This window comes from Oryx dammah, unplaced genomic scaffold, assembly GCF_014754425.2.
Source record: "Oryx dammah isolate SB20612 unplaced genomic scaffold, SCBI_Odam_1.1 HiC_scaffold_27, whole genome shotgun sequence".
In the NCBI taxonomy this organism is placed as follows: Eukaryota; Metazoa; Chordata; class Mammalia; order Artiodactyla; family Bovidae; genus Oryx; species Oryx dammah.
This window is the reverse complement of record NW_024070211.1, coordinates 109,892,365-109,920,331: the sequence shown is the minus strand read 5'-3', so window position 1 is coordinate 109,920,331 and position 27,967 is coordinate 109,892,365. Positions and strand designations below refer to the sequence as shown.

Here is a 27,967-nt window from a genome sequence, read left to right as displayed (position 1 = left end):
CCTCTGTCCACGGAATTCTCCAGGCAAGAATACTGGAGTGGGTTGCCATTTTCTTCTCCAGGGGATCTTCCCAACCAGGGATCAAACTGAGGTCTCCCACATTGTGGGCAGATTCTTTACTGTCTGAGCCACCAGGGAAGCCCATTCTACACATAGTAGGTGCTAAAAAAAAAAAAAAAAAAGCTTGTTGAAGATGGTATAATTCACTGGAACTATATTTCAAATGATTCCTACCCTTGCCTTATAGGTGGATCATATCTACTACTTCTTGCCAAACTTCAGTATCACAGATTCTTCTTTCAGTCATCCAAAAAGAAACACTCATTATTCCAAGGAAGTAGCAATTGACTGTGAACCATTTTACACAGTTAGCAGAGCACCATAGATGAGCAGAAAATGTCTTGTCAAAGCTAAAGATGTTCCTTGATGTGACATTAAAAGCTACCCATGAATCTAATTAACACACTGTCTGTGACTCCTCCTGGAGTCTAAGCTCCCTTAGGGCAGGCACTAAGTCCATTCTATTTACTACTCTACACCTGGTACTTAGCACAGTTTACCTAGCTCGCAGTAGACACTCAGTTAATATATGTGAATGAATGAGTGAATATGTGTGGCATTACATTTATTTAACATGACATCCCATGCCCTTTTAGGAGTAGGTCCTAGCTCACCTCACTTCCCTCCACGTACCCTGAACTTTATGCTGCTCTCTGGCCATGCCACAGCCCCTTCATATTTCAGAATCTTTGCTCAAGCTATTGGAGCCCCAGATTGCAGAGGTGAAGTGGTTAAGACCGTGAGTGCTAGGGTCGAACCACCTGGGATTTTTCTCAGCTCTGTCACTTACTTGTTAGGAAGGCTTGAATGAGTTACTTACCTTCTTAATATCTGGATTTCATCATCCAGAAGGCTGGATGAACATTTATTGAGTTTTGGGAATAAAGTGTTTCTGTTAAATTTACAGTGAATAGAGTTTCAGTGGTGAGTGGAGATGCAGATGTTGCTGGTATAGGGGATTTCATTGGAGCCACATGGAACCCCTAGAAGCCCTACTCAGCCGAGAGTTTTAGTTTAAGCTAAATCACTTGACTCAGTGATCATCTCTTCAGCATATATTTTGAGATTTACAAAATGTTATTAACTAGAGGTTTTGGCTAATCAGAGTTTTATAGACTATACAGTTTTCTATTGCCTAGAACCTTATTAAATGTTGGATTGGATGACTAGAAAAGAAAATAAACTGAGGATATAAGATTTGAGGGTTTATTTTATTCTTTCCTGTTTATATTCTTAAGATACTATTTTCAAAACAGAGAAATCACAAACACTCAACAGAAAGAAAGAGAAAAAGGAAGGAAGGAAGGAAAGAAGGAAGGAAGACTCATAGTATTATATAATTTTATTTCCTGTCTTTTAAAAAAATCCATCAGAGATGAGGTAATATATGTAGAAGTCCACTTATTTTGCTCTATATTTGCCTCTCTGCTCTGGATCAGAAAAGAGTTAATAATATTTAAATACTAGCATTTATTGCATGCATGCTAAATTGCTTCAGTCGTGTCCAACTCTTTGTGATCCTACAGAGTGTAACCCGCGAGGCTCTTCTGTTCGTGGGATTCTCTAGGGCAGAACACTGCAGTGGCTTGCTGTGCCCTCCTCCAGGGGATCTTTCCAACCCAGGGATAGAAACCGCATCTCTTACATCTCTGTATTGGCAGGTGGGTTCTATACTACTAGTGCCACCTGGGAAAACACTACTAACATTTATTAAATGCTTACAATGTAGTAGGCACTATGGTAAATGTGTAGAATGAATTATTTAATACAACATGTGAGCCATGTCCCCAGTTCACTAAGAAAGAAAATGGTGGCAGAGTAGACAAGCCTATGGCCAAAGGTCAGATATCCACCGTGCAAAGCATGGAGCAGCGATGCTGAGAGAACCCATCAACTAGGATGGCCTAATTACAGATTTTGTGGTTATTTCAGGGTTTCTGGTCATATTCAAGGAAGACCACTGAGTAATTGAGGGGATGCTGCCTGGCCAAACTGATTGAACCCAATTGATTTTAGATGATGTCTGAATTTTTTAGTCATTTATACACCAAACCAGGTCAACTGCACACAGTTTCCATTGATTACCCAGCCATCATTATCCTTGTGACTAAGCCAAATCTAATCATCTGGAAAACAGTTGATCTGGGTTTTATGTAACTTGAACTATCCTCACGAAATGTAAAGAACGGAACCACTCTACTCAATGCTCCTCTCCCACTTCCAACTCTCCAGTAAAGTTAAGTGACATTTTATTTAGTTTACTGACATCTCACATGTGCAAGCCAGTAAAGTTCACAATTGTTTCTCCACACAGCTGTGGTTTACAGCTTCTCTTCGCACACAACATGCTGGCACCAGAGCAAAATGATTAACTTTTATATGCTTCTAACATATGGACCAGACTGTTAGAAGCTGGTCTTGAGTTCTAAAGCGAAAAATACAGTTTTTATTAACATGACCCAAATTCCTGGGAAAAAAGCATTAAGTTGTGATCCATTTCTAAGCAGAGAGATTATAATTACGATGGCTTTGTTTCTAGCTCACTTGATTTGGAGTGCCTCGAGTTATCTTCCAGTAAGTTGAGGGGTGAGGGAAGATGACCTGAAAGCCCCATTATAAAGAGATTTTGTGGTGGGATGAATTAATAAACTATAAATGGCCTTGAGACTTTTCCTCAATATGAGCTATGAAATAAATGCAAAGAACCTTTCATCTTAAATGGGAACATATTTCTTCTCTATGAATGAGAAGGCATGCTGGGGAGAGAAGCAGAATTTGTTTTTCTTGCATTTTTGACCATTTGAAAAATCAAAGCTGCCATATTCGCTGTGCTTTCCAAGATCATTAAAGAAATGAAATGGCCCTAAATTGTACTGCCACTTAAAAATAAAGTGTGCACTCGCTGTCACAAGCAGGAGCTTTGAGAGAAGTATTATATTAAAATGTACTGAGGAAAGATAGCGGATCTGATTCACAACAGATACTTTCCCAATATTAGAGCCATTATTTTATAACTCATTAGTGAAGGTTATTTTCGTTTTTGTTTTTCAAGGACATAATAGGAGCAGGGTCCTTAGAGCTAGGAAAGTATGAGGGACTTTCGGAAATGGATTTAAGAGCCACACTGGAAGACTGCCCTGGAAAAGAAAGACTCAGGGAGAAAATTTTCCGAACAGCATTGCCTCATTAAGTCCCACTTGACTCTTGATCCTCAAGATGCTTTTTGAAGCATCTTACTGGTTTCGGAAGATCTATACATGGGAGCCATCTCTCGGTATTTCTGCAATAAAGACACTTATTGGAATTTCATGCTTAGTATTCCCCACACTTTCTACCATGGAAATCTCTTCTTCACATCACACCTCATCACATCTCACAAACCTAAGTTTTATGAAACACATGTTGGAAAACATTGCTCTTGATGCTGATAATATGGGACCTTTCTATCTCTGCAAAGAGAGCCATGGGAACTTTTAACAAGCTTGTGCTGGAGCTCTGCAAATCCAGAACAATGACTCTTCTCACACACTGGGAAATAGGCTGAAGTATGAATGTAATAAAATATTACTTTATGAAACAAGAAGTATTTATTTTCTTTGGAAGACCAGCAAGAAGGGCTCTTTGGCATTTCTTCAATTCTCTTTGAGGGCAGAAATGAGGCATATCTGTGGCCAGGGCAGCAATTCTCTGAAGCCACGTTATTCAATGTAGTGGCTGCGCTACACGTGAACTGTGTGGCTCGTCCAAAATGAGATGCACCATTCGTAAAAAATACACACCAGACCTCAAAGGCTTGGTAAAACAAAAAAAGTAAGATATCTCAATAATTTTATATTGATTACAATGTTGAATGATAATATTTTGATAGGATGAATAAAGATATATTAGTAAAATTAATGTTTTCTGTTCTGTAGACTAAATGTTTTTGTCCCCCATCCCCTACACACACAAATTCATACACTAAATCCGGGCCTCTAATGTGATGATATTTGGCGGTAGGGCCTTTGGAAGTTAATTAGGTGATTCACAGAAGCAGAGCCCTCATCAATAAGATCTGTTTCCTTATAAAAGAGGCCCTAGAGAGTTCCTTCACCCTTCGTCCATCTGAAGACACAGTGAGAAGATAGCCAACTATGAACCAGGACATGGTCCCTCATCAACTGTAAAATCTGTTGGTGGCTTGATCTTAGACTTTTCACTCTCTGGAACTGTAAGAAATAAATTTACGTTGTTTATTAGCCACCCGGTCTGTAATATTTTGTTATAGCAGCCCAAATGGACTAAGGCATGTTTCTTTTTACTTTTTAAAATGTGGCTCTTGTAACATTTTCTTTCCCACTGGACAGCATGGTACAATAGACCAAAGAACAGAAGAGAGCCCAGTGAGAGCTTTCAAACCACAGTGAAAAAAAAGTGAAGTCACTCAGTCGTGTCCAACTCTTTGTGACCCCATGGACTGTAGCCTACCAGGCTCCTCTGTCCATGGGATTTTCCAGGCAAGAATAGTGGAGTGGGTTGCCATTTCCTTCTTCAGGAGATCTACCTGACTCAAGATTGAACCCAGGTCTCCCACATTGTAGGCAGACTCTTTACCGTCTGAGCCACCAGGGAAGTCGAACCACAGTATCAGCAGACAAAATCTGGCCTAGGAGTCACTAGAGGTTGGTCTGTTTGATCTTTAGCTTCCTTCTAATAGAGGGGTTCTTCTTCATGCAAAGCTTTCACTTTGCAGATGGGAAGCTTGTTCAGATAACTGAATTAAACCCACTGGATGCAAAGTACCAACTCAGGTGGAGCTCAGCTTGTCTCCTGACTTACAATCCATGGCTTGTTACTTCATCACAGTTGTGTCCGATTCTGTGCGACCCCAGAGATGGCAGCCCACCAGGCTCCACCGTCCCTGGGATTCTCCAGACAAGAATACTAGAGTGGATTGCCATTTCCTTCTCCAAGGCATGAAAGTGAAAAATGAAAGTGAAGTCGCTCAGTCGTGTCTGACTCCTAGCAACCCCATGGACTGCAGCCTACCAGGCTCCTCTGTCCATGGGATTTTCCAGGCAAGAGTACTGGAGTGGGTTGCCATTGCCTTCTCCGCACAGCTGATGGGGTAGAACAAACTGCAGGTAGACTTTATTAAAGGAAAGAAAATTTTAAGCTGCTTACATGTGAATAAAAAGACAAACAAGCAAAAACAAAAACAGTACTTGGAGAATACAACTCAAAATCTGAAGGCATTCAGGGAAAAGAAAAACAAAAGAATTTCAAGAGATGCTCTCTCTCTCCCACAAACATATCACACACCCATTTTGTCCTCAACAAGTCTAACAAAGACAACCAGTGCTTCTTCTAGACAAGGGCTGAAAACCATTAACAAAGGGAGATGTAGGAAGGTGTGAAGTCTCTCCTGGGATGGTTCAGCTGCTGCCAGGACCCTCTGTAAAGGGCAGAAGGGGACACTGTTCCTCATGGAACCCGACAGCAGAGGCCTTCTGTTCTCCAGCCGGCTGCGGCAGCAATAGATGGGAGTGTGACTTCACACGCACCCAGAGCCCCCAGGGCAGCGAGGTTTCTAAGAGAAAACGTGGATCTCGTGCTTCCCAGCAAAGTACAGTCTGTGCTCTAAGCATGAGTGTGCTGCTTGCTTCTGGGAAAGCCCTACCCTGCCCACTCCACATAAGGAAAGGGGCTGGCAATCAGTCTCAGATGCTGGATGTAACTACAAGTCTATCTGCACTTCTCTAGAACCTGAGTCCTAACAGGGCATCACACTTGTCTCTCCAGATTCCAAATCCAGAGCTCTAGATGGAGCTCTGAATTTCACAACTTGTTAAAACAAATCTCTCACGCTGGTGGGCTCCCTGTCAGCGCCATAAATCAGGACGACTCACACACATTTCTGAGTGTTTCAAATGCTCTCAAGAGCATGAGGGAAATCCGTTCTCAAAGTGCACTCCCTGCCTGAACAGACAGACTCTCCCAAGCATCTCCTATGTGCCGGGCACCTCTCCAGGAGCTAGAAAGAGGAGCCTACTAAATGGACAAAATCCTATCCTCATGAAACTTACACCCAGGGGTTTCAATTTACTGGGTATAAGCAAGAAACAGCTCCACTTTTCCCTGTTACTTCCCCATCCATGCTGTTACCTCTCCTTTCTTTGAGGATGGCAGCTCCCTTACCTATATTTTAGCCCCACTTCACAGATTTTCTGTTATTAGAGATTAGTTTTGGATTTGAAGATTCCTTATTTGTTTTTGACCTTTAAAATCACCTCAAGTCAAAGCTTTTTTCCCCACTGCCCCTTTCCCTCCAGGCTGGATAGATATCTCCAGGACTTGAAGGAGGCCTGTCTCCCATACTTCTGTTCTAGACTGGCTGCTCTGGTACGGGAGGAGGGAGGAAGGAAAGGAGAGCGGGCAGACTCTCTTTCTCTGATTGGGTGAGGCTGTAAACTCTCTCTGGTTAAATAGAATAGTCCCTGGACTTTGTAGGGAAAAGTGGTGGCCTCACATGCCCCCTGGTAAGGGGGCTAATGTGGAACAGCTCCTGTAACAACTAGTGATCCTGCTGCTGCTGCTGCTGCTAAGTCGCTTCAGTCATGTCCGACTCTGTGCGACCCCATGGACTGCAGCCCACCAGGCTCCTCTGTCCATGGGATTTTCCAGGCAAGAGTACTGGAGTGGGGTGCCATTGCCTTCTCCAATTAGTGATACGCTATGGGCTAAATTGTAGCCCCCCTCCCCGCCACTGAATTTATATGTTCAAGTCCTAATGCTCAGTCCCTCAGAAGGTTACAACCTTTGGACATAGAACTTTTAAAAGGTGATTCAGGGCAAATGAAGTCATACAGGTGGGCCTCAATGCAAGATGACTGGCATCCTTATAAGAAGAGGACACAGACCATGTACATACAGACCAAGGTGTGACCACATGAGAACCCTGAGAAGGCAGCAAACTACAAGCCAAAGAGCGAGGTCTCAGGAGAAACCAAACCTGCACACATCTTGATCATGAACTTCTACCCTCCATAATTGTGAGACAGTAACTTTAAGTCACTTTTTGTCTGTGGTGCCCCATTATGTCAGCCCTAGGAAACTAACACAGATTAGAAGTCAAGAATTGGATTTTACCTTTAGATTTTCTACCATGCAGGAGTTAGTGAGTTATTTGACACATATTTACTAGGACTCACTATGCATTAGGAAAGGAGGGTAGGGGGCAGGTCATAGAAGAGAGACAGACAAGATTATGTCAGCTCCTGATGGAGACAGTTAAAGGGGGTGTCATGACAGAGTGAGTGGGGAAGCATGGGGCTATCATCCATTGGGTAGACAGAGAAGGCCTCTCTGGTAGTGACGTTTAAGCTAAATTCTGGATCACAAGGATAGATCTGTAAAGATCTGGGCAAAGAATGTCCCAGGCAGAGTGAGCAGCTGGTGCTGAGTCAGGAAAAGGCTTGGACTGTCTGGGGAACAGAATGAAGGCAGAGAGGGAGGGGAAGAGTTCAAGAAGATGGGGACATTACGTTAAGAGTTTCAGGTAAGGAAAGGAGTCTGGATTTTATTTTAGGTGTGATGAGGAGCCATGGGAGGCTTTAAGCAGGGTGGTGACATGATCAAATTTCTATTCCTAGAAAGACTGCTGTTTGGCTGTCAGGCTGGGTGAGGAGAGAGCAGAAGCAGAGTTTGGTTAGGAGATGCAGGTGAGAGGGGCTGTGGAGGCACCACCTTGCTCTCTGACTTCATCTTCACCTGGCATTCTCTGTGTGACTCTGTCCAAGTTTTCCTGTTTAATAAGGACACCAGTCACACTGGCATAGGGCCCATCTCAGTGGCTCCATTTTACCTTGATTGTTTCTGCAAGGGCCCTATTTCCAAACAGGGTCACATCCTGATGAACTAGGAGTCTGGATTTCAACATACATATTTTTTGGGAGGGAGACACAATTCAACCCATAACAAGCAGTCAAAAAGACAGAAGATACTATGTTGATGAGGATGACCACATTAAGAGGAATAAATAACTAATGCAGAAGAGAGGAGGAATAATTGCAGGATGAAAGCCCTTGTGAAGGTGAGGAAAGGAATGAAGAGGCAAGCAGAGAGTCGCTTGTAATGAGAGTGAGGATGGTTCAGTCATTTAGATTAGCAGGAAAACAAAATGGGAACAGATGCAGGTAGATGGGTAGATTTGGTTCAACCATCCATTCATTTACTCAGCAAATACATAGAGAGTGACTACCATATACTAGGTATTGCTAAAACTTTGAGGAGACAGTAATGGACAAACCAGACAAAATTTCTGCTATCTGGAAACTTACTTTATACTGGAGGAAGATAGACAATAAACAAGTAAATTATATATAGTAAGTTAGGTAGTGATAAGTGCTAAGGAAAAAGATAAACAGGAAGTGGATTTATAAGTATTCAGTAGGTTGAAATTTTTTACCAAGGTAGCCAGGGAAAGTAGATTTTGAGAAAAAACCTGAAGAAAGTGAAGCAGCAGCCATGGGCATGTCTTGGGGAAAATATTCCACACAGAGGGGATCGCAAGTGAAAGGGCACCTACAGAATAACTACAGAATCACTACAGCCGACACAGTACTTAACGGTGAAACACTGGATGCTCTTCCCCAAGATCTGGAGCAAAGCAAGACGCTTCCTCTCACCACTTCCATCTAGCTATATACTGAAAGTCATAGGCAGTCAAATAAGGCAAGAAAAAGAAATGAACGGTGTAAGATTTGAAAGAAAAATAAAAAAGGGTTCTCATTAACAGATAACATGACTATCTATGTAGAAAACCCCAAGAAATCTGCAAAAACAAAATCAAACAAAACTCCTAGAACTAACAAGTAAGTTTAGCAAGGTTGTGTAAGACAAGGTCAATCCACAAAAACCTATGGTAGAATAGAACAATACTAGTTCCCAAAACTGAAATACTGAGGTATAAATCTAACAAAACCTGTACAAGATCTGCATGTGAAAACAAAATACTAATTAAAGAAATCAAAGAAAATCCAAATCAACAGACATGGTGTGTTCATAGACTGAAAGACTCAATGTAGTAAACATAAAAATTCTTCCTGAATTGACCCACAGATTTCATGCAACAGCAATCAGAATCCCAGTAGGCCTTTCTATAGAAATAGATAAGCTATTTTTAAAGTTTACATGTAAAGACAAACAAACTGGAATAGCCAACATTTTTTGAAAAAGAAGAATAAATCTGAGGCAATTGCACTATGTGCTCCTAAGATTTACTGTAAAGCTATGAGTGAAGACTTTGTGGTATCCATGAGTTAGACACACACAGCAATGAAACAGATCCACACACATATAACCAATTGGTTTTTGACAAATGTAAAAGCAATCAGTGGAGAAGACAGTCATTTCAATAAATGGTTTTGGAATAACTAGACATACTTATGAAAAAAAACAAAGCCCTATCTCACACCTTATATAAAAAATAACTCATGCTAGGTCTAAACATAGAATGTGAAAGTATTTATTGAGCATCTATTCACACAGAGCTCCACATAGACCCCTTGGGGCACCCTGGTTCTCTCTAATTAGTCTTTAACACCCTTTTTAAGTTTTCTTTTCTCACCCTAAAGCTGTCCCTGCAGAAGTCCACCTTGCCCCCAACCCTGAGCATTTCAGATCAACATCAGGAGCCCACTATTGTTCTTCTATTTGCTTCCCCTTCCCTGTTGGCTCAGCTGGTAAAGCATTCACCTGCAATGTGGGAGACCTGGGTTCGATCCCAGGGTTGGGAAGATCCCCTGGAGAAGGGAACAGCTACCCACTCCAGTATTCTGGCCTGGACACAACTGAGCAACTTTCACTTCACTTCACTTCTCTCTCTGCTCTGAGTCCTTTCTTCTTTGTCCTGTTCACTTATTCACAACCCCTGCCACCTCCCTCTCATTTCCAAGGCTGTACACCCTGGTGCAGAATGCCTCATTACACCAGACTGTTCAATTTTCTCTAGTCTATTAAGAAAAAAAAAAAATCTCTTCCAAGAAGCCTTTCTTAGTTAAGAGAACTTTCCCCACTCTGACTCATGATATTTCCATGACTTTTCCTTCTATTTTTACCTGTATAGATACAGTGCTTATATGCCCCCCATTTACTGAAACATACAGGATGTTGTGCATCCGTTATACATTTTAGGATTTAGCACTCTTTCTCTGTTAGCCTATTCTGGCTGGGATTTTCTTTTATTCCTTCTAAAAAGCACCTATGCATAGCACCATATCTATTAATAGAAAGATGATAAATATATATTATCAGTTGACTAAGATGCACTCCCAAATTAGAAGAAAAAGGCAGGTCTCTGTACAAGGAGGAAATGAGTCACCAGGGCTCCCTAACAGGGTTGGCTTATTCATGCCTTCCTCCATTTCAGGAAGAGCCAAGCACTGTCCATGTCTGTGACTTGGAACTTTGTCACTTAAGAGTCAGCTCATCTTGCCAGACTTATACACTGAACTGCCAGAATGGAAAAAGAGCCAGAAGTGGGAAAATGAAAACTCTGAGAGATGGTTATAAAAAGGCATCCCCTTAATAGCTTAATGCTGTTAATTTGGGGAGTTACAGAATCAGGATCAGGCAATTCACAGCAAGGACTTCAGCAGGGTATTACAGAACTTTGCAGATACAATGTGGGGTCTCGTCTTGTCCTCTCTCCAAATTATCAGGGGAGCCAATGAAGTCAAGATAGAATTTACCATTGATTTTTACTTGCAAATTCCAAGAGACGAAACCTCAGAATCCTCAGAGAGAAGGCAGCAGTAGAAACAAAACTCAGTTCCAGATTTTGAAGCAAAACCAGACTCTGAGGCTCAGAGAATAACTCTCCAGTTTTGCTCTTTTTTTTTTCTAGCTTCTCCAAAGTTCCTAACTCTTTTAAAACCCCAAACTCCCATTTGGAAATCAAAATTCAAGATTCAAAGACAGAAATGGATTTTTCAAGTTCTTTTTGAAACCTCCTCTTCTCTTTCCTCCCCTGAGCCTTTTGAACTTTTCTCTAGTTTACTTGTAGCAAGTGGAATATTCCCCAAACAGGAAAATAGGCCATGAAACCATGTTATAACATCTTTCCTTTTAATGTTTTTCTACCTGGATCATTAGTTTGAAAAGTCCCAGCTGAAGGGTTGGAAAGCAGTGTTGCTGCCACAACACATTTTCACATATAAAGTCTTCAGAGAATTTCTTATCAAAAGGAAGGATTACAAAGAAAATTTCATCATGTCTGAAGTGGCCAAAGAGTGGTTGCAAAAGCAAAGAGGGGAAGAGACAGGATCCTTACTGACTGCAGCTGTCTGTTTATCTGATGCTCACTGGGCATCTCAGAACGAGAAGGCACCCATCAGGCAGAGGTGATTCCACCACCAGGCACAGCTGGGTGCCCACAGAAACAGCTGCTGGGAAGGGCGCTGCAGCAACCTGGGAGAAGCTGAGGACCCTGAACCTCATGATCTCATGCTCCATGTTTTACAACCTTTTCAGTGAACAGGAAGGTGGGTACAGGAGAGAGGAAAATGCCAACTGGAGTACTCTCTCTGATTTTATATTATAGTTTTACACAAACACACCCAGAGGTTAATCCTCTTAACCTTGATAAGAGATTAAACCAAGTGCTGATACTTCTGTTGGAAATGCACTAACGAAGGGATTGTCACCCATCCAGCAGTCCTGGAGAGGAGGCATTTTAAGATATCACCTCTTGGCTCAGGGGTTAAAGCACCTGCCTCCAATGCAGGAGACTCGGGTTCAATCCCTGGTTTGGGAAGATCCCCTGGAGAAGGAAATGGTAACCCACTCGTGTTCTTGCCTGGAGAATCCCATGGATGGAGAAGCCTGGTAGGCTACAGTCCACAGGGTCCCAAAGGGTTTGACATGACTGAGCGACTTCACTTTCACTTTCTTTATCCTTTGGGGGAAACAAGTATTATTATGAAATAGATTGATGTGTAAAAAAGTATCCAAAATATAAATATACAGCATGATGAATATTATAAAGCCAATATCCATGTAGTCACCACCAAGACCAGGAACCAGAGCATTGCCAAACTCCCCTTGGCAGTCTCTCTTCTTGAAACTGAGGAGCCAAACAATGCTGGACCTTTTTTTAAAGTTTGCGGTTAATAGCCTCCAAGGCTTCCAATCTTTGACCTTTCTCCTTCCTCTCTGCAGTTCTTTCCCTAAAAGAAATTCATAAAGTAATTGCCCATAATATCTATGCTCATTGAACTAATGCCCCCTTTTAAGTGTTTCAAGCAGGATAAATAAAAATTTAAATGACCAAGAAAATAGTTTCTCACACACTGAAAATATTAGCATATTTTCTTGCAAGAGAAGCTCCATGGTAGCTCCATCAGTAAAGAATCGGCCTACAGTGTGAGGGACTCAGGTTTGATTCCTGGGTCAGGAAGATCCTCTGAAGAAGGGAATAGCAACCCACTCTAGTATTTCTGCCTGGAGAATTCCATGAATAGAGGAGCCTGGTGAGCTATAGTCCATGGGGCTCGAAGAGTCGGACACAGCTGAATAACTAACACATATATATTCTCTTGCAAAATGCTAGGATGTGTGGGATCTCACTTCTAGCCCCAGTGCTGAGATGGACAGCCACACTGCCCTTCCTAAAGGGTATGTGCTGGAAATAATCATTTGCATTTTTAGCAAACACAATACAACCTTTTCTGTCCAGTAAGGTTTTTTCCACTTTCAAGGGGTGTAATATAGTAAAACCAAAAAATATCAAATGTTACACTTTTAAACTTTAGAAGCTTAATTAATGTTCAGACCTTCAACAGAGGATACACAATCTCTTTAAAACTGAGGTTTGAAGGCAAATATTGTCATAATGAGAGAAATTAGTGCTCAATTCTAGGTAGAAAGTGAAGGTAAAAGAAAGTTCCAGTTGCTTTTAGGGCAAAGCCACATTATATTCCAATTTACTGCCTATACAGTGCCTTATTTATTAGCAACTCTTCAATGAATGTTTGTTGATTGAAGGTATTTTTTCCATGAATAATTTCAGAAAAAGAAAATAGAATCGTGCTTACTAAAGTTTTCATAATTATATTCAAAATGTGGAGAAAAGAAAAGCTAAGGATTTCAAAAGAAATTATTATGCATAATATACAACTCAAGAATACAAGGAAGCTTGTCAGGAAAACATGCTTGTTCTCATCTCAGTTCTCACTTTTGTTTCCTCCAGGTGGTGTAGGGTGCAGTTTCAAGACAAGATTCAGAGGTTATAAGACAGGAGGAGGAAAGTTCTTCCAGAGAAAAGCAAAAATAAGAAGCAGAGAGTCTCTCGTTGTTTTTGTTCCTCCCCAGCTTTTAGGCGATCATGGGCAGCAGTGGCTGCTGCAGAGCATGACTTCTGGCACAGCGCCACCCAGTGGCCAAGACTTGAACTTGTTTTTATTTTGCCAAAGATGGAAAAATTAGAAATTCCAAAATTGTCAATGGATTTGACAAGTCATTACTCTTATATAAATGCTAGCTAACAAGTCACTTGGATATATTTTATTTCAAATAGGATGTCTCCTATTAAAAAATGGCTGCCTCTGTGACTCTGCACAGAGTCACCTAGTGAGTATACACCTGAGTCTCTGGTGAGGGAGCCCCAGCTCTGCCCACAGCTGCCCACTCTCTCAGAAATTGATAATAAAACCAAATCCTGGCTGTTTCCAAGGGAGGTCTGGAGAAGAAGGTGGAGGGCAGCCTTTGGAGGGGCACTCTACTATTCTTAAGGGGCACTCTACTATTCTTAAGGGAGCATGTTTAAAAAAAGTTAAAAGCTGGTTTCAAAGTAAAGATGAAACAAAGGTTGTAGACTGTGACTTTTTTCTTAAGTAAGCTTTTCATTCCTGCGCACGTTGCTAAAATTCAGACCTGGCAACCACTCTCTTTTAGCTTGCATAGGCTCCAAGCTAGACACACTGCCAATGATCAGACAAGGGACATGAAAAGAAAAAGAAATTATGAACAATGATAAAGAGGTTTCTCTGCCTCCTTTTAAAAAAGTACCTGTTTCCAGACATAGCCTCAAAAACATAAGGCCCTTGAGAGGAGAGCTATGGGAAGCTCAAGTCTGTTGCCCAGCCAACAGCAGCAGAATCCCAGATAAATCAAAGGCGCCTGACCCAGTTAGAACCCATTGGGTAAAACAGCAAAGACTAGGAAGGTCCATCTTTTGGCCCTCCTAATCCTGCATGAGGACCGACTTAACAACTACACAGAAGTTGACTCTAAGGAGACAAAGGCTGTGAATACAGGCCAGTGACACATCTGTTCCAGGTTGGTTAGAAATAGTGGTGGGCTTAGTGGATGACTAAGTGGGAAGTTGGACCAGGTAACTTTTGAGGACTGCCTGACTGGACAACTCTGATTGGCCCCAGTCCCACTACTTGAAATCATACATAAATAGAAATAATCTTCTCAATAATTCTAGCTAAACCAAGACCATCCTAAAGCATTTAGCATGAACTATGGGCTTCCCTTATAGCTCAGCTGGTAAAGACTCTGCCTGCAGTGCAGGAAACCTGGGTTCGATCCCTGGGTTGGGAAGATCCCCTGGAGAAGCAAATATCCTTGCCCGGAAAATCTCATGGACAGAGGAGCCTGGTGGGCTGCAGTCCATGGGGTCACAAAGAGTTGGGCAGGACTGAGGAACTAACACTTATTTATGATAATGTAAACTATGGGCTTCCCTGGTAGAGCTAGTGGTAAAGAATTTGCCTGCCAATGCAGGAGACATTAGAGACATAGGTTCGATTCCTGTGTCAGGAAGATCCCCTGGAGGAGGGCATGACAACCCACTCCAGTATTCTTGCCTGGAGAAGTCCATGGACAAGGGAGCCTTGGGGGCTCTGGTCCATGGGGTCGCAAAGAGTCGGACATGACTGAGTGACTGAGTGCATAATAATACGTTTTTATTTTTATTTTTTATTTTTTTTATTGACCACACAATGTGGCTTGCAGGATGATAGTTCCCTAACCAGGGATCAAACCCGTGCCCGCTGCAGTAGAAGCATGGAGTCCTAACCACTGCACCACCAGGAAAGTCCCAACATACACTTCTATAAATGGAAGAATGAAAGGAATCAGGCAGAGAAAATGAGAAGTCTAAAAGCTGATGTTATGAAAAGTGTGTGTGTGTGTGTGTGTGTGTGTGTGTGCACATGTATATATAGGCTGATGCTGTGCAATTAGATGCAAAAGACATAATCACTTTCCTTTTCTTGAACTTAGCTGAATAGACTTATCCCTGCTCAAATTTCACAGTGTTAGTAGCACAGCCCTGGTAGTATTTAGACATGAACTGGAAAACCCCAGCAAGGCTTGTAGAAGCATGAGGCAGGCCTAGGGCTGTCAGAGATGTTACAAGTACCGTTTTGTTGTTGTTGTTGTTGTTGTCTTTAAAAAAATTTTAATTTATTCTTTGTGGTCATGCCACATTGCATGAAGGATCTTAGTTCCCTGACCAGTGGAATTATGGAGTCCCAACCACTGGACCACCAGGGAAGTCCCTTCAGTACCTGTTTTAGTCAAAGGGATTGAGAAGAGTTGCTGGAGAAGCTGGTTTTCTGATGCCCTCAGTATGACCACCACATCAGCAGGGAGAGTGTCTCTGTTTTTCTCAAGAACCCCAGAAGCATCATATAATACCTGCAACGTAAAGAGCAAATCACAAGTGAGCCAATACTGTCCCCATCACAGTGTTGCCAGGCAACACTGGCATTGCCTGAGGTCAGTCATTAATCGATCTCTGTATAGAATTCATCTTTACATACCTATGCTTTTAAACCCAGGCCACCAGATAAGGGGGAGAATTGAAATTTTTGAGAAGCCAGTTTATCTTAACTCCTTGTTCAACTGTTCTTTGATGAAGAGAGTCCTATTAAAGATACATCACTTCAGAATAATTATGTTGGCCACTCACAATATGAGAAGCATCCATTTGATGAGGTTAACACTGCTATTGCCTCCATTTCACTGTGGGCAAACAGAGGCTTAGAGAGAGGCTGAATCAGGTGGTCACAGTCACACATGTCACCAGGGTGGGCCGGCATCCCAGCCCAGGCAGATTGGCTCCATGCTCATACACATTTCACCCTCGCTGCTTCCCAAGGTACTTGTGGCCCCTGAGTGGTAGCTCAGGGGTTCTGAGCATTCTTGGTTCTCAGGGCAGAGGACCTTTAGATCAGAGACTTTTTAAGGAATGCTCCAAAGAAATGAATTCAAGAAAGGACACAGAGCCCAGAAGGAAAAGGATCCTTTCTTTTTCCTTTTAAAATCAAGAAAGGACAAGAGGGACGAAGAGTGGTAGTTAGAAAATAGGTGTAAAAGGACAGAGATGGGAAGAGAGGTGCAAAGAAGGGGACAAGAATGGAAGGCAGAGACAGAAGAAGAATGGGGACCGGGGATCAGGGTGGATGTCTTATGCAGTTAGCCTCCAACACTAGGGTAAATAAAGTTTTTAGGAGGGAAAACTGTATTGTAATTTCTAGCCAAGATCCAAGATAGATACTGTCATGTATTATGTGAAGACAAAAACAATCTCTTCACTTACATTAAATTGCCTTTCAAACAACATTCAGTCAGGCAAAATTAATTTCCATGCCATGATATGAATGTGAAAAATAATTTCAGCAAGTCTTAAATCAACAAAATAATCCAAAATGCCTTTTATTGAACTCCTACCCATTTTCTGGCCCCAGGACCCCAGCAGACCCTGCCGGAACCAATTAGCCATAATTCACATGGCTCCTTAGAGAGTAACATGAGCAATGAATTGTTGGCTACAGAAGGAGGGGATTTCCTGAATCACTCTCTAACCTGCTTCAGGAACTTGAAATTGAGACTGAGGAATAATGGATGAAAAGTGGAAATTTCAGTTAATGTTGTAAAATCTTAACATCTGGATGATGAAATTAATCTTTCCCCCTTTTTATCTAGACATTTTTGGTGCCCTGTAGACATATGCTTGTGCTACAAAGTGCTAAAAATTGAGCCCCACTGTGATATTAACCCTCCTTCGTTGCCTACACATCTCCAAATTACTTTCGAATGTGAGCATTCACCACTAAACGCTGCAAAAGCTATCATGTTTTCTCTCTGGAGAGCTGTCACTTCTAGGCCAAACCTCAGGTGAGAAGCAGATGGCAGCTCTGTGGGCCACCCCAGCGAGAAATTGCTTTTTTGCCAGGGGCTACTTTCCATGAGCAATACCACTGAGAAGGTTTAAGAATTATGATTAGGTATTCAAGAAGAATTAAAAGGAGAACGAAATCTGCAAGCAATTTCACGAGTGCCACAAACAGAGTACTGTGGACACTTGTTCCTTGTCAGAATTCAGGTTTAATAACTCACCTTTCCAGCATAGTGCTGAATGCCAAAGCACAGTTCCACTCCTTTGGGCCTCCAGAAGTATTTGCATCGAAGGTTATCTTCAAATTTATCTGTGTGGATTTTCATGTTTAAAAGTTACAGTGTGAACTCTTTGGTCCTTTAGATAAAAATATGCTCCTCGAACCACGATGACTCAGAATAGGGAACTTCAGAGTAGCCTGATATTATTCTTATTTGTGCCGTGATGGAGAAAGATCCCCACCCACCCCCCCCACACACACACATGATGGGCATTTACATTCAATTTCTCATGTTGTCTCTTGTGTCAAGCTGATCTCGATGATGTCATGTTCTGCTCTGAGAACTCCAAGAATAAACACTGATGACACCAGAAAACCAACCAATTAGCTTTAGAACCATGAAGATACTCCATGGAAGGCAAATGATCCTAGTTTATATTCCTCTTGACAACTTGCGACAATTTTATAGCTAGAAGGAAGTCACTCAACTCCTAGAAGTGAATCTGTCCCACAAATCAATTTTCCATCTGGGAAAAAGGCTTGAAACTTCCTCTCCACCCCTCTCCAGATAATTTTGCTGCTGTGGTCAGGGATGGCCTACTCTGTGTGAGGAACTGTGCTAAGCAGTAAAGGGAGGCAAGGGTTGGACTTTGCTGCCCAAGGATCTCACAAAGTGAGCGATGGGGTCACACGCAACACTGAAGGTTGCCAGAGGAGGGGAGGAGGTGGAGAGGCATGGGGGTAAGTACAGAGGACTCCAAATGCCAGAAGGAGGTGCTTCACCATCACTCCACACATAACGGTAACTTAATGAACAGGTGGCTTTACAAAACCTATATTAGGTGGGATGTCCAGCATAAAATATGAGCCAGCAAGCCAGAACATCAGCAGGGCTTCTATACAAAGTGGTACTAAAGATGGCTGGGGGTCCAGGTGGAGATATGAGAGAAGGGCATGAAAAAGGAGGGGTATCAAGTGTTGGTCATGGAAAATAAGGGGAACAGAAGGTGTAAAAGTGATACCGACATAGGGTAAAGGTATTTCGCTTTACAGAAACAGGAAAGTGAGGAGACTTTGAGAGATGGTGATGGGTTTGCTTTAACACACAAATCCTACCAGGATGTGTTCTGACTATTTCAATTTATTAAAAGCAGAGTCTCTATTTTCACAATCACCAGGCACCCAAAATACATAGGAAGGATTCCATAAACCATTTGATGATATGAGCCAAATAGCCAAGTTCTCTTCTGCACATATGTATGCCTTTTCTAAAAGGTACCTACCAACTAGGGTCTGGTCCGTTGCCTGAGGAAACCGACTTTCCTCATCCAAAAGTGCAAGCAGTCCCAGGGGTTTCTGGAGGAACATATCCAAGAGGGGGCGATTGTCCTCATACTTCACGGGTGTAGCGTCAATGCCCTCGTTCTGATACTCCATCTGGAAGGAAATGGATCGTGAATCACTCCAGCCCAATACTGGCCTAGGTACCACCAGGCTGCACGCACTTTCTCTGTCTGGCAACACTGAACAAGGTGTGTTTTATGTAAGCAGGACAAGGCTTTTCTGCATCCAGCACTGTTGAAGCTCAGGATTAAAGACTGACCTACAGGGAACCTATGGCAGGTGGTAAGGTTGGCAACAGAACCTTGGCTCTCTGTCTCTCTCTGTCTCTCAGACATGCACTTGGTAACTCAAATTGAGAAGCTGATGTAGAAAGGAAGGGAAGCTAAAATTTTTTTATTCTGGTGACAGGTATGGTTGAAACCAGGAGGAAAGCAGATTTCTGTCTTCTGCAAAGGAATCATCTTGAACTAAAAAAAAACTAAAAAGAACTCCAGATTTCCTGGGAAAATAAATGGAAGCAAACTGGATTGAAACAAGGTCAGTTTTGTACAAGATGGGTGGGGGAGGAGTGCACTGTGGGTTTGTCCAGTTTCCATGATAAAACCAATACCGGTGTTGTTAGTCCAGGAATTTGTCTTTATCTAACCTAGAAGTTTAATGTGTCCCTTGCTCTTGCATTAAAACAAGGAGTTTGGTCAGAATGTTTAGTTTTTACAACTATATACTCTCTCTTCATACAGGAGAGTCTTGGGGTTGGGTTCAAGTTGAGGTGGAGGATAAGGGCCCCAGACTTTGGGTCCACTAGCTTTACATCCTGTTTTATTTGCCATTAGACTCATAGGGGTAAGATTTCCATTTTGAGAAAACCAAGAATGTATCTTACTCCTCCCTGAAGATACCAATCCACTTCTGGTGGGGCCTAATATGCAGGAGACAGGGGATTCATATGGTCAGTGAGGGAGTTAAGGAAACCAAGAACCTTATCCTGAGGTTCCAGATCATCCTGTATCATTTTGGACATGATCACAAATATTTTTAGTTAAATAAAGCAGAAGAGAATGTAGCATTTTGGGCAATGCATATGAATCAGTTTGGAAACAGCATTTAAATAATTGGCTTGTCGCCAGCTTCACTCAAGGGAGGAAATGTACCTTTCCACAGAAATTGAGACCTCTTTTTATCAAACTACATTTAGATTGTCGAGTTATTTTGACAGGACTGCCTCATCAGTGGTTTGTTTTGTTTTGTTTTGTTTTTGTTTTTTTGGAGTCTTTGAGCTGTTAACCTCACTAACAAGTTTTCTGCTTCGAACTCTGGGCAGCCTGCAGGCACGTTCCTCACCAGGTCCAGTGCCTTCAGAGTTCACTTTTCAGAGTTACCTGTTCGAGAGCAAAAACATGCTGATTGAAATAGTATTGAATTTGCTCATTGGCGATGTTTATGCAGAGCTGCTCAAATGAATTTCTCTGAAAGTTTTCGAATCCAAAAATGTCCAAGATCCCCACATTCATACCATTGTCTGAAGTACTGCATGAGAGAGAAGAATAAAACTTTTTAGAGAAGGAAACAGCAGTCTCAGTGAGAATATTCCTGCCTACATTTTTATCAATACATGTAGCTACTCAGGGAAAATGGCATCCTGCCACCTTTCAGAAAGAAACAGTCTGTGTGTTAAACAGTTGGTTTCCTGAGTCTTTCAACAGTACTTCCAACTTCTCTTATTTTAAACAGCAAAATTTCAAATTTTCCTCAGAAGCTCCATTTATAGAGAGATTAAAGAGGAACCACTCTATTTGAAGGGGCTGTAACTGCTGCTCATTTATTCTTCTACTTTCTCACCCACAAGGCTTGGTTGGAAGAAGACTCTAGAATTTGATACTGTCAGTTCCTCCACAATCTAGAAAACACTAATGCTTAGCACAGATACAGCTGTAGAAGTAGCAATACTGTGAGATTTCTGTGCTTTAACACTTCTCATGAAACGTCTCAGCTGATTCTGAAAACAGCAGTAGTGGGAGGAGATTACTCTCATTTTACAGATGAGGAAACTATGACTTAGGATGTGCACAGATGAAGCTATGGAGTCTGGATGCAAACCCAGTTTGTCCAGCTCCCAGCTAAGCTTGTTCTTTTAAATACCATACTACAGCTGCTCTGTAATCATGAACCTCTCAGGTGTAAATACACCATCTTTTAAAGGAGATGCCCTGAGATCTTCATTAAAGAAAACCCAAGAGAAGACCAAATGCTTCCTCTTGGAAATTCTAGGGACACTGGGGTCAATGACAGCTCTCCTCAAGGTCTCTGCTCGTCGGGGGAACTTGCCATATGTTTTTGTCTGGCTGCAGGAGTGTATTGATGCGATTTACGATCCAGCTGAAAAGCCTCCCATACAGGGCTTTGGACATGGCATCTCTGACGTCCAAGGCCCTGTCCACAGTGTTGGCGCGGATGATGGTCTCGCCACGGGTGACCACACAGTGTGAGGTGAGAGCCTCCTGGAGCTCTTCAGGGCTGATGCAGAGAACCGAGGCAGCTAGAAGAGAGGGTGAGGATAATGTTGGAGCAGGTAGACATCCAACTGTCCAGCCAGCCAGCCAGTTAGCCAGCATTCATTCAGCATCAGCCATGTGCCAGGCTGTATCTTCAGAACTTCAGAGCCAAAGATAAACATGTGGGGCCCCGAACCCCAAGAAACACCTAGACTGATGCAGTGCCTCCCAAACTGTTTTGAAAGCTCTTTACATGGGTTAGATGAAAAAAATATGGAAGGAGGTGGTCTTTGACCAAATTAATTGGAGCGATTGTTGGAGGGTATAGTCTGCTCTCAGAAAATCACAAAGCAATTAGCAGAGTTATATGCTACAGTTTAACACAAGAGCTGTTTATTAAAATAAGAGTTTTTTTTCCCCTAACTCTGGAATCTTATTCCTTGTGCCACTATTATTACTTGTGGAAATTTTAAAATAAATAGGTGCATGTGTTATCCCCTCCAGATGCTGATTCAGTGAATTCAGAGTGAGGTCCAACCTCTCATATCTTTTTCAAAAATTTGTAGATGATTTTTAAAAGCAGCCACTGGTGAGAATCACTGCCCAAAGTTACCTGCCATGGACTTTTCAGAACATCTATGTACTTGCCACTTATAAAATGAACGCTGATGTTCTCCAAGATATTCTCTGCGAAATACTGGTTAGTGAAAACACTCAGAGCCAGTTAAGGACCAGCACATTATATCTTCGAGTCTTGAAAAACTACCCAAGTAAAAGAAACATGTACTTTGGCAACACAATGCACAGGAATCAAATAATTACCATTTTCCAAGGCTTCTGCATTGGGCACCTCACTTTTATCAGTTTGATGCTGAGAGGAAATAGCTGCAAACTCAATGTTTCCAATATTCAAAATCCCAGCTAATATCCTGTACACTGAGTGCACCTCCTGAAAAGGATGTCAAGAATCACGTTTGGTCATTGCCAATCAAACCAATAAACTTACCAGCACTGTGGTAGAAACCACTAGTCCACCCACATCCATCTCCACCCCACTGTCCTGGGCATACAAACAAATGTCCAAGCCTTCCTTGCAGTTAAGCCATGTAACTAAATTCTTAACAAAGGAACAGGCAGAATGAGGTGGGCCATTTCTGGGCTTTCCTTATAGAAGGGAGCATGCCTCCTTCAAGCCTTTTTTTCCATCACTGCTGGATCGAACTCCCAACCACCCACCTTCAATCATGCCACTGATTAGAATGCCTGAGACCAATGACTCGATGGAACAGAGGTGTTCTACAGTCTGAACCTCTTGCCTTGGAATGCTTACATTAGAGAGAACTATTCTTTGTTCTTTAAGACAATTTTAGCCTTTAACCCTAGCTAATACCAGCTCCCAAATTCAAGTACGGGTCTTTCTTCAAGACAAGAGTACGGATGTTTCCTTATCGTCTTGAATACAGCTTATATGGAATAGTTGGAGGGCATTCACCGATGTTTCATTAGAACACCTGAGGTTAAATTATAGAGTATATAGTTATGAATGAGGTCAAAGCATTTTGAAAGACTCACTAGAAATTACCTGTCATGTTTTACTACAATAGGAAATAAACGTCTGGTCTTCGTACCCATTTCTGGCACGAGAGTTTCTAAAACTCTAGGACTTTTTGAGTGATAGAGCCGAGAAGGGTGTCCTTTGTTCATCACGATAAGCCCCTTTCATCCACATCTGAGTTTGTGCTAAGGAGGAGACTCTTGGGGGATGGGTGTGCTGGTTGTCAGAGGAACCAACAATGTGATTAAAGGGTTGGAAATCTTAGCCAGACCCCAGACTTCGAGGAGGGCACAGGGCTTGAGATTGAATCAATCATCAACAGGCAATGACTTGATCAGTTTTGCCTAGGTAACAGAGCCTCCACTAAAACCCCTATTTGATCAGGTTTGGAGAACTTCTGGGTCGGCAAACACATGAAGGTGAAAAGAGGAGGTGGTGCCTCCTCTTCTACGACCTTGCCCTATAAATCTCTTCCACTTGTCTGTTCCTCGGTTGCATCCTTTATGATAATCCAGGAATACTAAGTGAACTGCTTTCCTGAGTTCTGTGAATCCTTCTAGCAAATTATTGAACTTGAAGAGGAGGGTCTTGGAAACTCTCTATTTACAGCCTGTCCATTAGAAATAGGAAAACTTGGGAGTTGCAACTGGTATCTGAAGTTGGGGCAGTCCTGTAGGAGTAGGCCTCTAACTTGTATAATTTGAAGCTAACTTGAGGTAGACAGTGTTGGAATTGAACTGGCCTGTAGGAGAACTGGTTAGTATGGGGAAGAAAACTCTACACATTTGGTTAAGAATAGAAATGATGCCTGATGATCTAAGTCCTATTTTTATATTGAAGGTAGAATACATAAGAATAATTAATGGTAAAAAAATAAAGTACAATTATTTGTTTAAATATTTACATTTCCTATAGGTGAGAAATGAAATATATAGCCAGGAAATCCCTGCATCTTATACTTATAGATAAAGTACTTTGACTAAAAATACTCAGGCTGGGCACTTGATTTAGTACTATACATAGCAGCAAACTAATAGAAACTGCCATTAGACCACTGATAAAGCAATGCCTCTGAATTGAGCCTTTCTGCAAATACTGCTCAGTAAAGCCAAAAAACTGAACATGGACTGTAATAGTGACATCTGCTGGATACCTGATAATGCTACAAAGACAAATGAGGATTTTAAACCAGGCTTCCACTATAGAAAAACAGTGTTCTTCAGACTCCTAAATCAAAGGCAAGGTGTCATGTTTCTGACTTCAAGAATCACTGTTTTAATCACACAACTTAAGAGTGGCTAAGGAGAACACCTACCAAATGGGTTTCCTGGGACTAGTGTGGATTTAACATGACAGAACCTCATTACTTTGATCAATACAGCATGAGGCTTGTGGAATGCATCCAGACTCCCCCCACAGAAGCAGATCCCAGAGAGTAAAACAGACTTCACAGCAGTGAGTTCTATATCTATTATTTCTATACATAGTTATCTCAAGAGCTTATCTAAAACTCTCAATATTTCCTCTAATTAAAACACACATACACACACCATGTATAAGTGTACAAGCTATGAAACCTCCCAAAATAAGGCATCCAGGCATCTCACCACTAGGATGACCATCCACAAAGGAAATGACAAGGACCACACCCTTGAGACCAGCATCTCACCCTGTGTGTCTTTGGCAATATTCTTTTCAGCACACCGCTCAGAGATTTCCTCTTTGAAAGAGGAAAACTACGTATATATTTCAGCAAAGACTTTGGGTTCAAGCACTGAGCAAAAGACAGAAGTTAAAAGCAGACTGGGTCTCCTTCCCTGGTTCAGAGAAGAGGACTTGAGAAAGGGTTCCCAATGCTCCCCTCCTTATGGAGGTATTAGCCTTACAGTGCTGCCTGTGCAGTTTCCAGCCTATTCCCCTTGACTCTTCAGTCCCACTGTTGGGCCAGTTAGTTCTTCCTTTCTGGCCTAGGAACCTACATCCATTCCTGTATTTAGGTCAAAACATTATCCATCTACTGGTAGAATTCAATCAGTGATATGTCTACCTGTGTGATTACTCCTCTCTCCCCAATATGTAATCCAATGTCTCTTCTCTTCTCTTCATAGCCAGCCTAGGAAGGACTTCTCACCTTCCTCTCCTTGCTCATTTCCTCTTGCCTCATCTCCAGCTATGGAGGCTTTCCTGGTATTCCTGCCTTTCCTGAAGAATCTTGCTATCTGCTTGCCATTCATTGTTGTTCAGTTCCTAAGTCGTGTCCAACTCTTTGTGACTCCGTGGACTGCAGCATGCCAGGCTTCCCTATCCTTCACTATCTCCCGGAGTTTGAGCTAATGCATGTCCATTGAGTCAGTGATGCAATCTAACCATCTCATCCTCCACTGCCCCCTTTTCCTTTTGCCTTCATTCTTTCCTGGCATCAGGGTCTTTTCCAATAAGTCAGCTCTTTGCATCAGGTGGCCAAAGTATTGGAGGTTTAGCTTCAGCATTAATCCTTCCAATGAGTATTCAGGGTTGATTTCCTTTAGGACTGACTGGCTATCTACTCTTTTTATTTCTTGCCAACTTCCAACTTTCTATATCATAAAATGGAGTCAGCTCACCCAGGATAGGAACAGTTAACAAGAAGATGAACAATTCCTACAATTAGGTTTCCCAGTTCACTGCTGATGAGTATGAATTTGCTTTCACCACCAATCAGCACAAGTGGGAAAGTATTTCTCTACCAAAGCCCCATGCAGGATGTATGACCTTGGCTTCTTTTTCTCTTTTTCTCAAAAGACACTTCTTCCACTGAGGCAGATATTCTCTCTGTAAAGATGAGGCTAAGTGGAAAGTTGAGAAGAATCCTGGTTTTCTCTGTTCAGTTTAGTTCAGTCGCTCAGTCATGTCTGACTCTTTGCAACTCCATGGACAGCAGCATGCCAGTCACCCCAGTCCATCACCAACTCCTGGACCCCATTCAAACTCATGTCCATCACGCTGGTGCTGCCATCCAACCACCTCATCCTCTGTCATCCCCTTCTCATCCTGCCTTCAATCTTTCCCAGCAATCTTTTCCAAAAAGTCAGTTCTTTGCATCAGGTGGCCAAAGGATTGGAGTTTCAGCTTCAGCATCGCATGAGTCCTTCCAATGAATATTCAGGACTGATTTTCTTTATGATGGACTCGTTGGATCTCCTTGCTGTCCAGGGGACTCTCAAAAGTCTACTCTGACACTGCAGTTCAAAAGCATCAATTCTTCAGCACTCAGCTTTCTTTATAGTCCAACTCTCACATCCATACATGACTACTGGAAAAACCATAGCTTTGACTAGATGGACCTTTGTTGGCAAAGTAACGTCTCTGTTTTTTAGTATGCTATCTAGGTTGGTCATAGCTTTTCTTCCAAGGAGCAAGCATCTTTTAATTTCAAGACTGCAGTCACCATCTGCAGTGATTTTGCAGCCCCCCAAAATAAAGTCTCTCACTGTTTCTACTGTTTCTGCATCTATTTGCCATGAACTGATGAGACCAGATGCCATGATCTTAGTTTTCGGAATGCTGAGTTTTAGCCAACTTTTTCACTCTCATCTTTCACTTTCATCAAGAGGCTCTTTAGTTCTTCGCTTTCTGCCAGAAGGGTCGTGTCATTGCATATCTGAGGTTATTGATGTTTCTCTTGGAATTCTTGATTCCAGCTTGTGCTTCATCCAGCCCAGTGTTTCTCATGATGTACTCTGCATAGAAGTTAAATAAGCAGGGTGACAATATACAGCCTTGACATACTCCTTTCCTGATTTGGAACCAGTCTGTTGTTCCAGGTCCAGTTCTAACTGTTGCTTCTTAACTTGCATACAGATTTCTCAAGAGGCAGGTCAGATGGTCTGGTATTCCCATCTCTAAGAATTTTCCACAGTTTATTGTGATCCACACAGTCAAAGGCTTTGGCATAGTCAATAAAGTAGAAGTAGATGTTTTTCTGGAACTCTCTTGCTATTTCAATGATCCAGAGGATGTTGGCAATTTGATCTCTGGTTCCCTTGCCTTTTCTAAATCCAGCTTGAACATCTGGAATTTCACAGTTCATGTACTGTTGAAGCCTGGCTTGGAGAATTTTGAGCATTACTTTACTAGCATGTCAGATGAGTGCAATTGTGTGGCAGTTTGGGCATTCTTTGGCATAGTCTTTCTTTAGGATTGGAATGAAAACTGACCTTTTCCGGTCCTGTGGCCACTGCTGAATTTTCCAGATTTGCTGGCCTATTGAGTGCAGCACTTTCACAGCATCATCTTTTAGGATTTGAAATAGCTCACCTAGAATTCCATCACCTCCACCAGTTTTGTTCATAGTGATGCTTCCTAATGCCCACTTGACTTTGCATTCCAGGATGTCTGGCTCTAGGTGAGTGATCACATCATCATAGTTATCTCTGTTAGCCTGAAGCTAATTCAAGAAAACTGCCCCTGGTTGGCTTCACAGGCATCTTGTGGTACTTATATCTCCCTAGGAATTTACTCACCCTTTCAGTCTCTCTTTACCTTACTTTTTTTTTATGTCTTTAGTTTTTCACCAGTTTTTTTTTTTTTTTTTTTTTTTGCCCAAAGCGCTGCATTAGGCCCAGCTGACAGGCATTCTTTCTTACAGGCTCTTTACTCAGTTTCCTTTTCAGAGGCTCTCAACATTCGTAACTTTAAAGTCAATGGTTGGTTAAAAAAAAGTTTTGTTTTGCATGTCAATCATACATCAATAAAGAGTTTTTTTTTTTTTTTTTTAAGTCAATGATAAGTCCTATTGTCTGTCATTAAGGCACTGGAAATCTCAACACCTTCAATTAACACTTTAATATGTACCCCTCTGGTCTGTCCTTAGCAGCATTCTCCCAATTCATGATCTGTTTTGAAGAAAGGGAAAAAAAAATTCCCTAATCTCAAAGGCTTCTCCCTAACCTCTTCATCAAGGGATCTACAATAAATGTCCAATTTTGACCTTCACAAATAACCTTCACAAATGCCAGAAAAGTCTTCATGTACTTATAAACATAAACATACTTAAAACTCAATTTATTTAATATGTTATGGTAATTCTTATACCACTGAAGCCAGGCTTCAGCAATACGTGAACCGTGAACTTCCTGATGTTCAAG

General features: G+C 41.9%; 1 protein-coding gene across 1 annotated transcript in view; it reads right to left on the bottom strand.

Annotated features, from left to right (window-relative positions):
• Positions 1-27,967, bottom strand: part of MYO3B (myosin IIIB) — a 422,856-nt gene that overhangs the window by 194,346 nt on the left and 200,543 nt on the right. Inside the window, 6 exon segments of the mRNA XM_040227940.1 lie at positions 15,618-15,747; positions 17,452-17,540; positions 18,734-18,887; positions 20,174-20,321; positions 21,120-21,330; positions 22,109-22,235. Of these exon segments, the coding sequence (XP_040083874.1) occupies positions 15,618-15,747; positions 17,452-17,540; positions 18,734-18,887; positions 20,174-20,321; positions 21,120-21,330; positions 22,109-22,235 (859 nt within the window).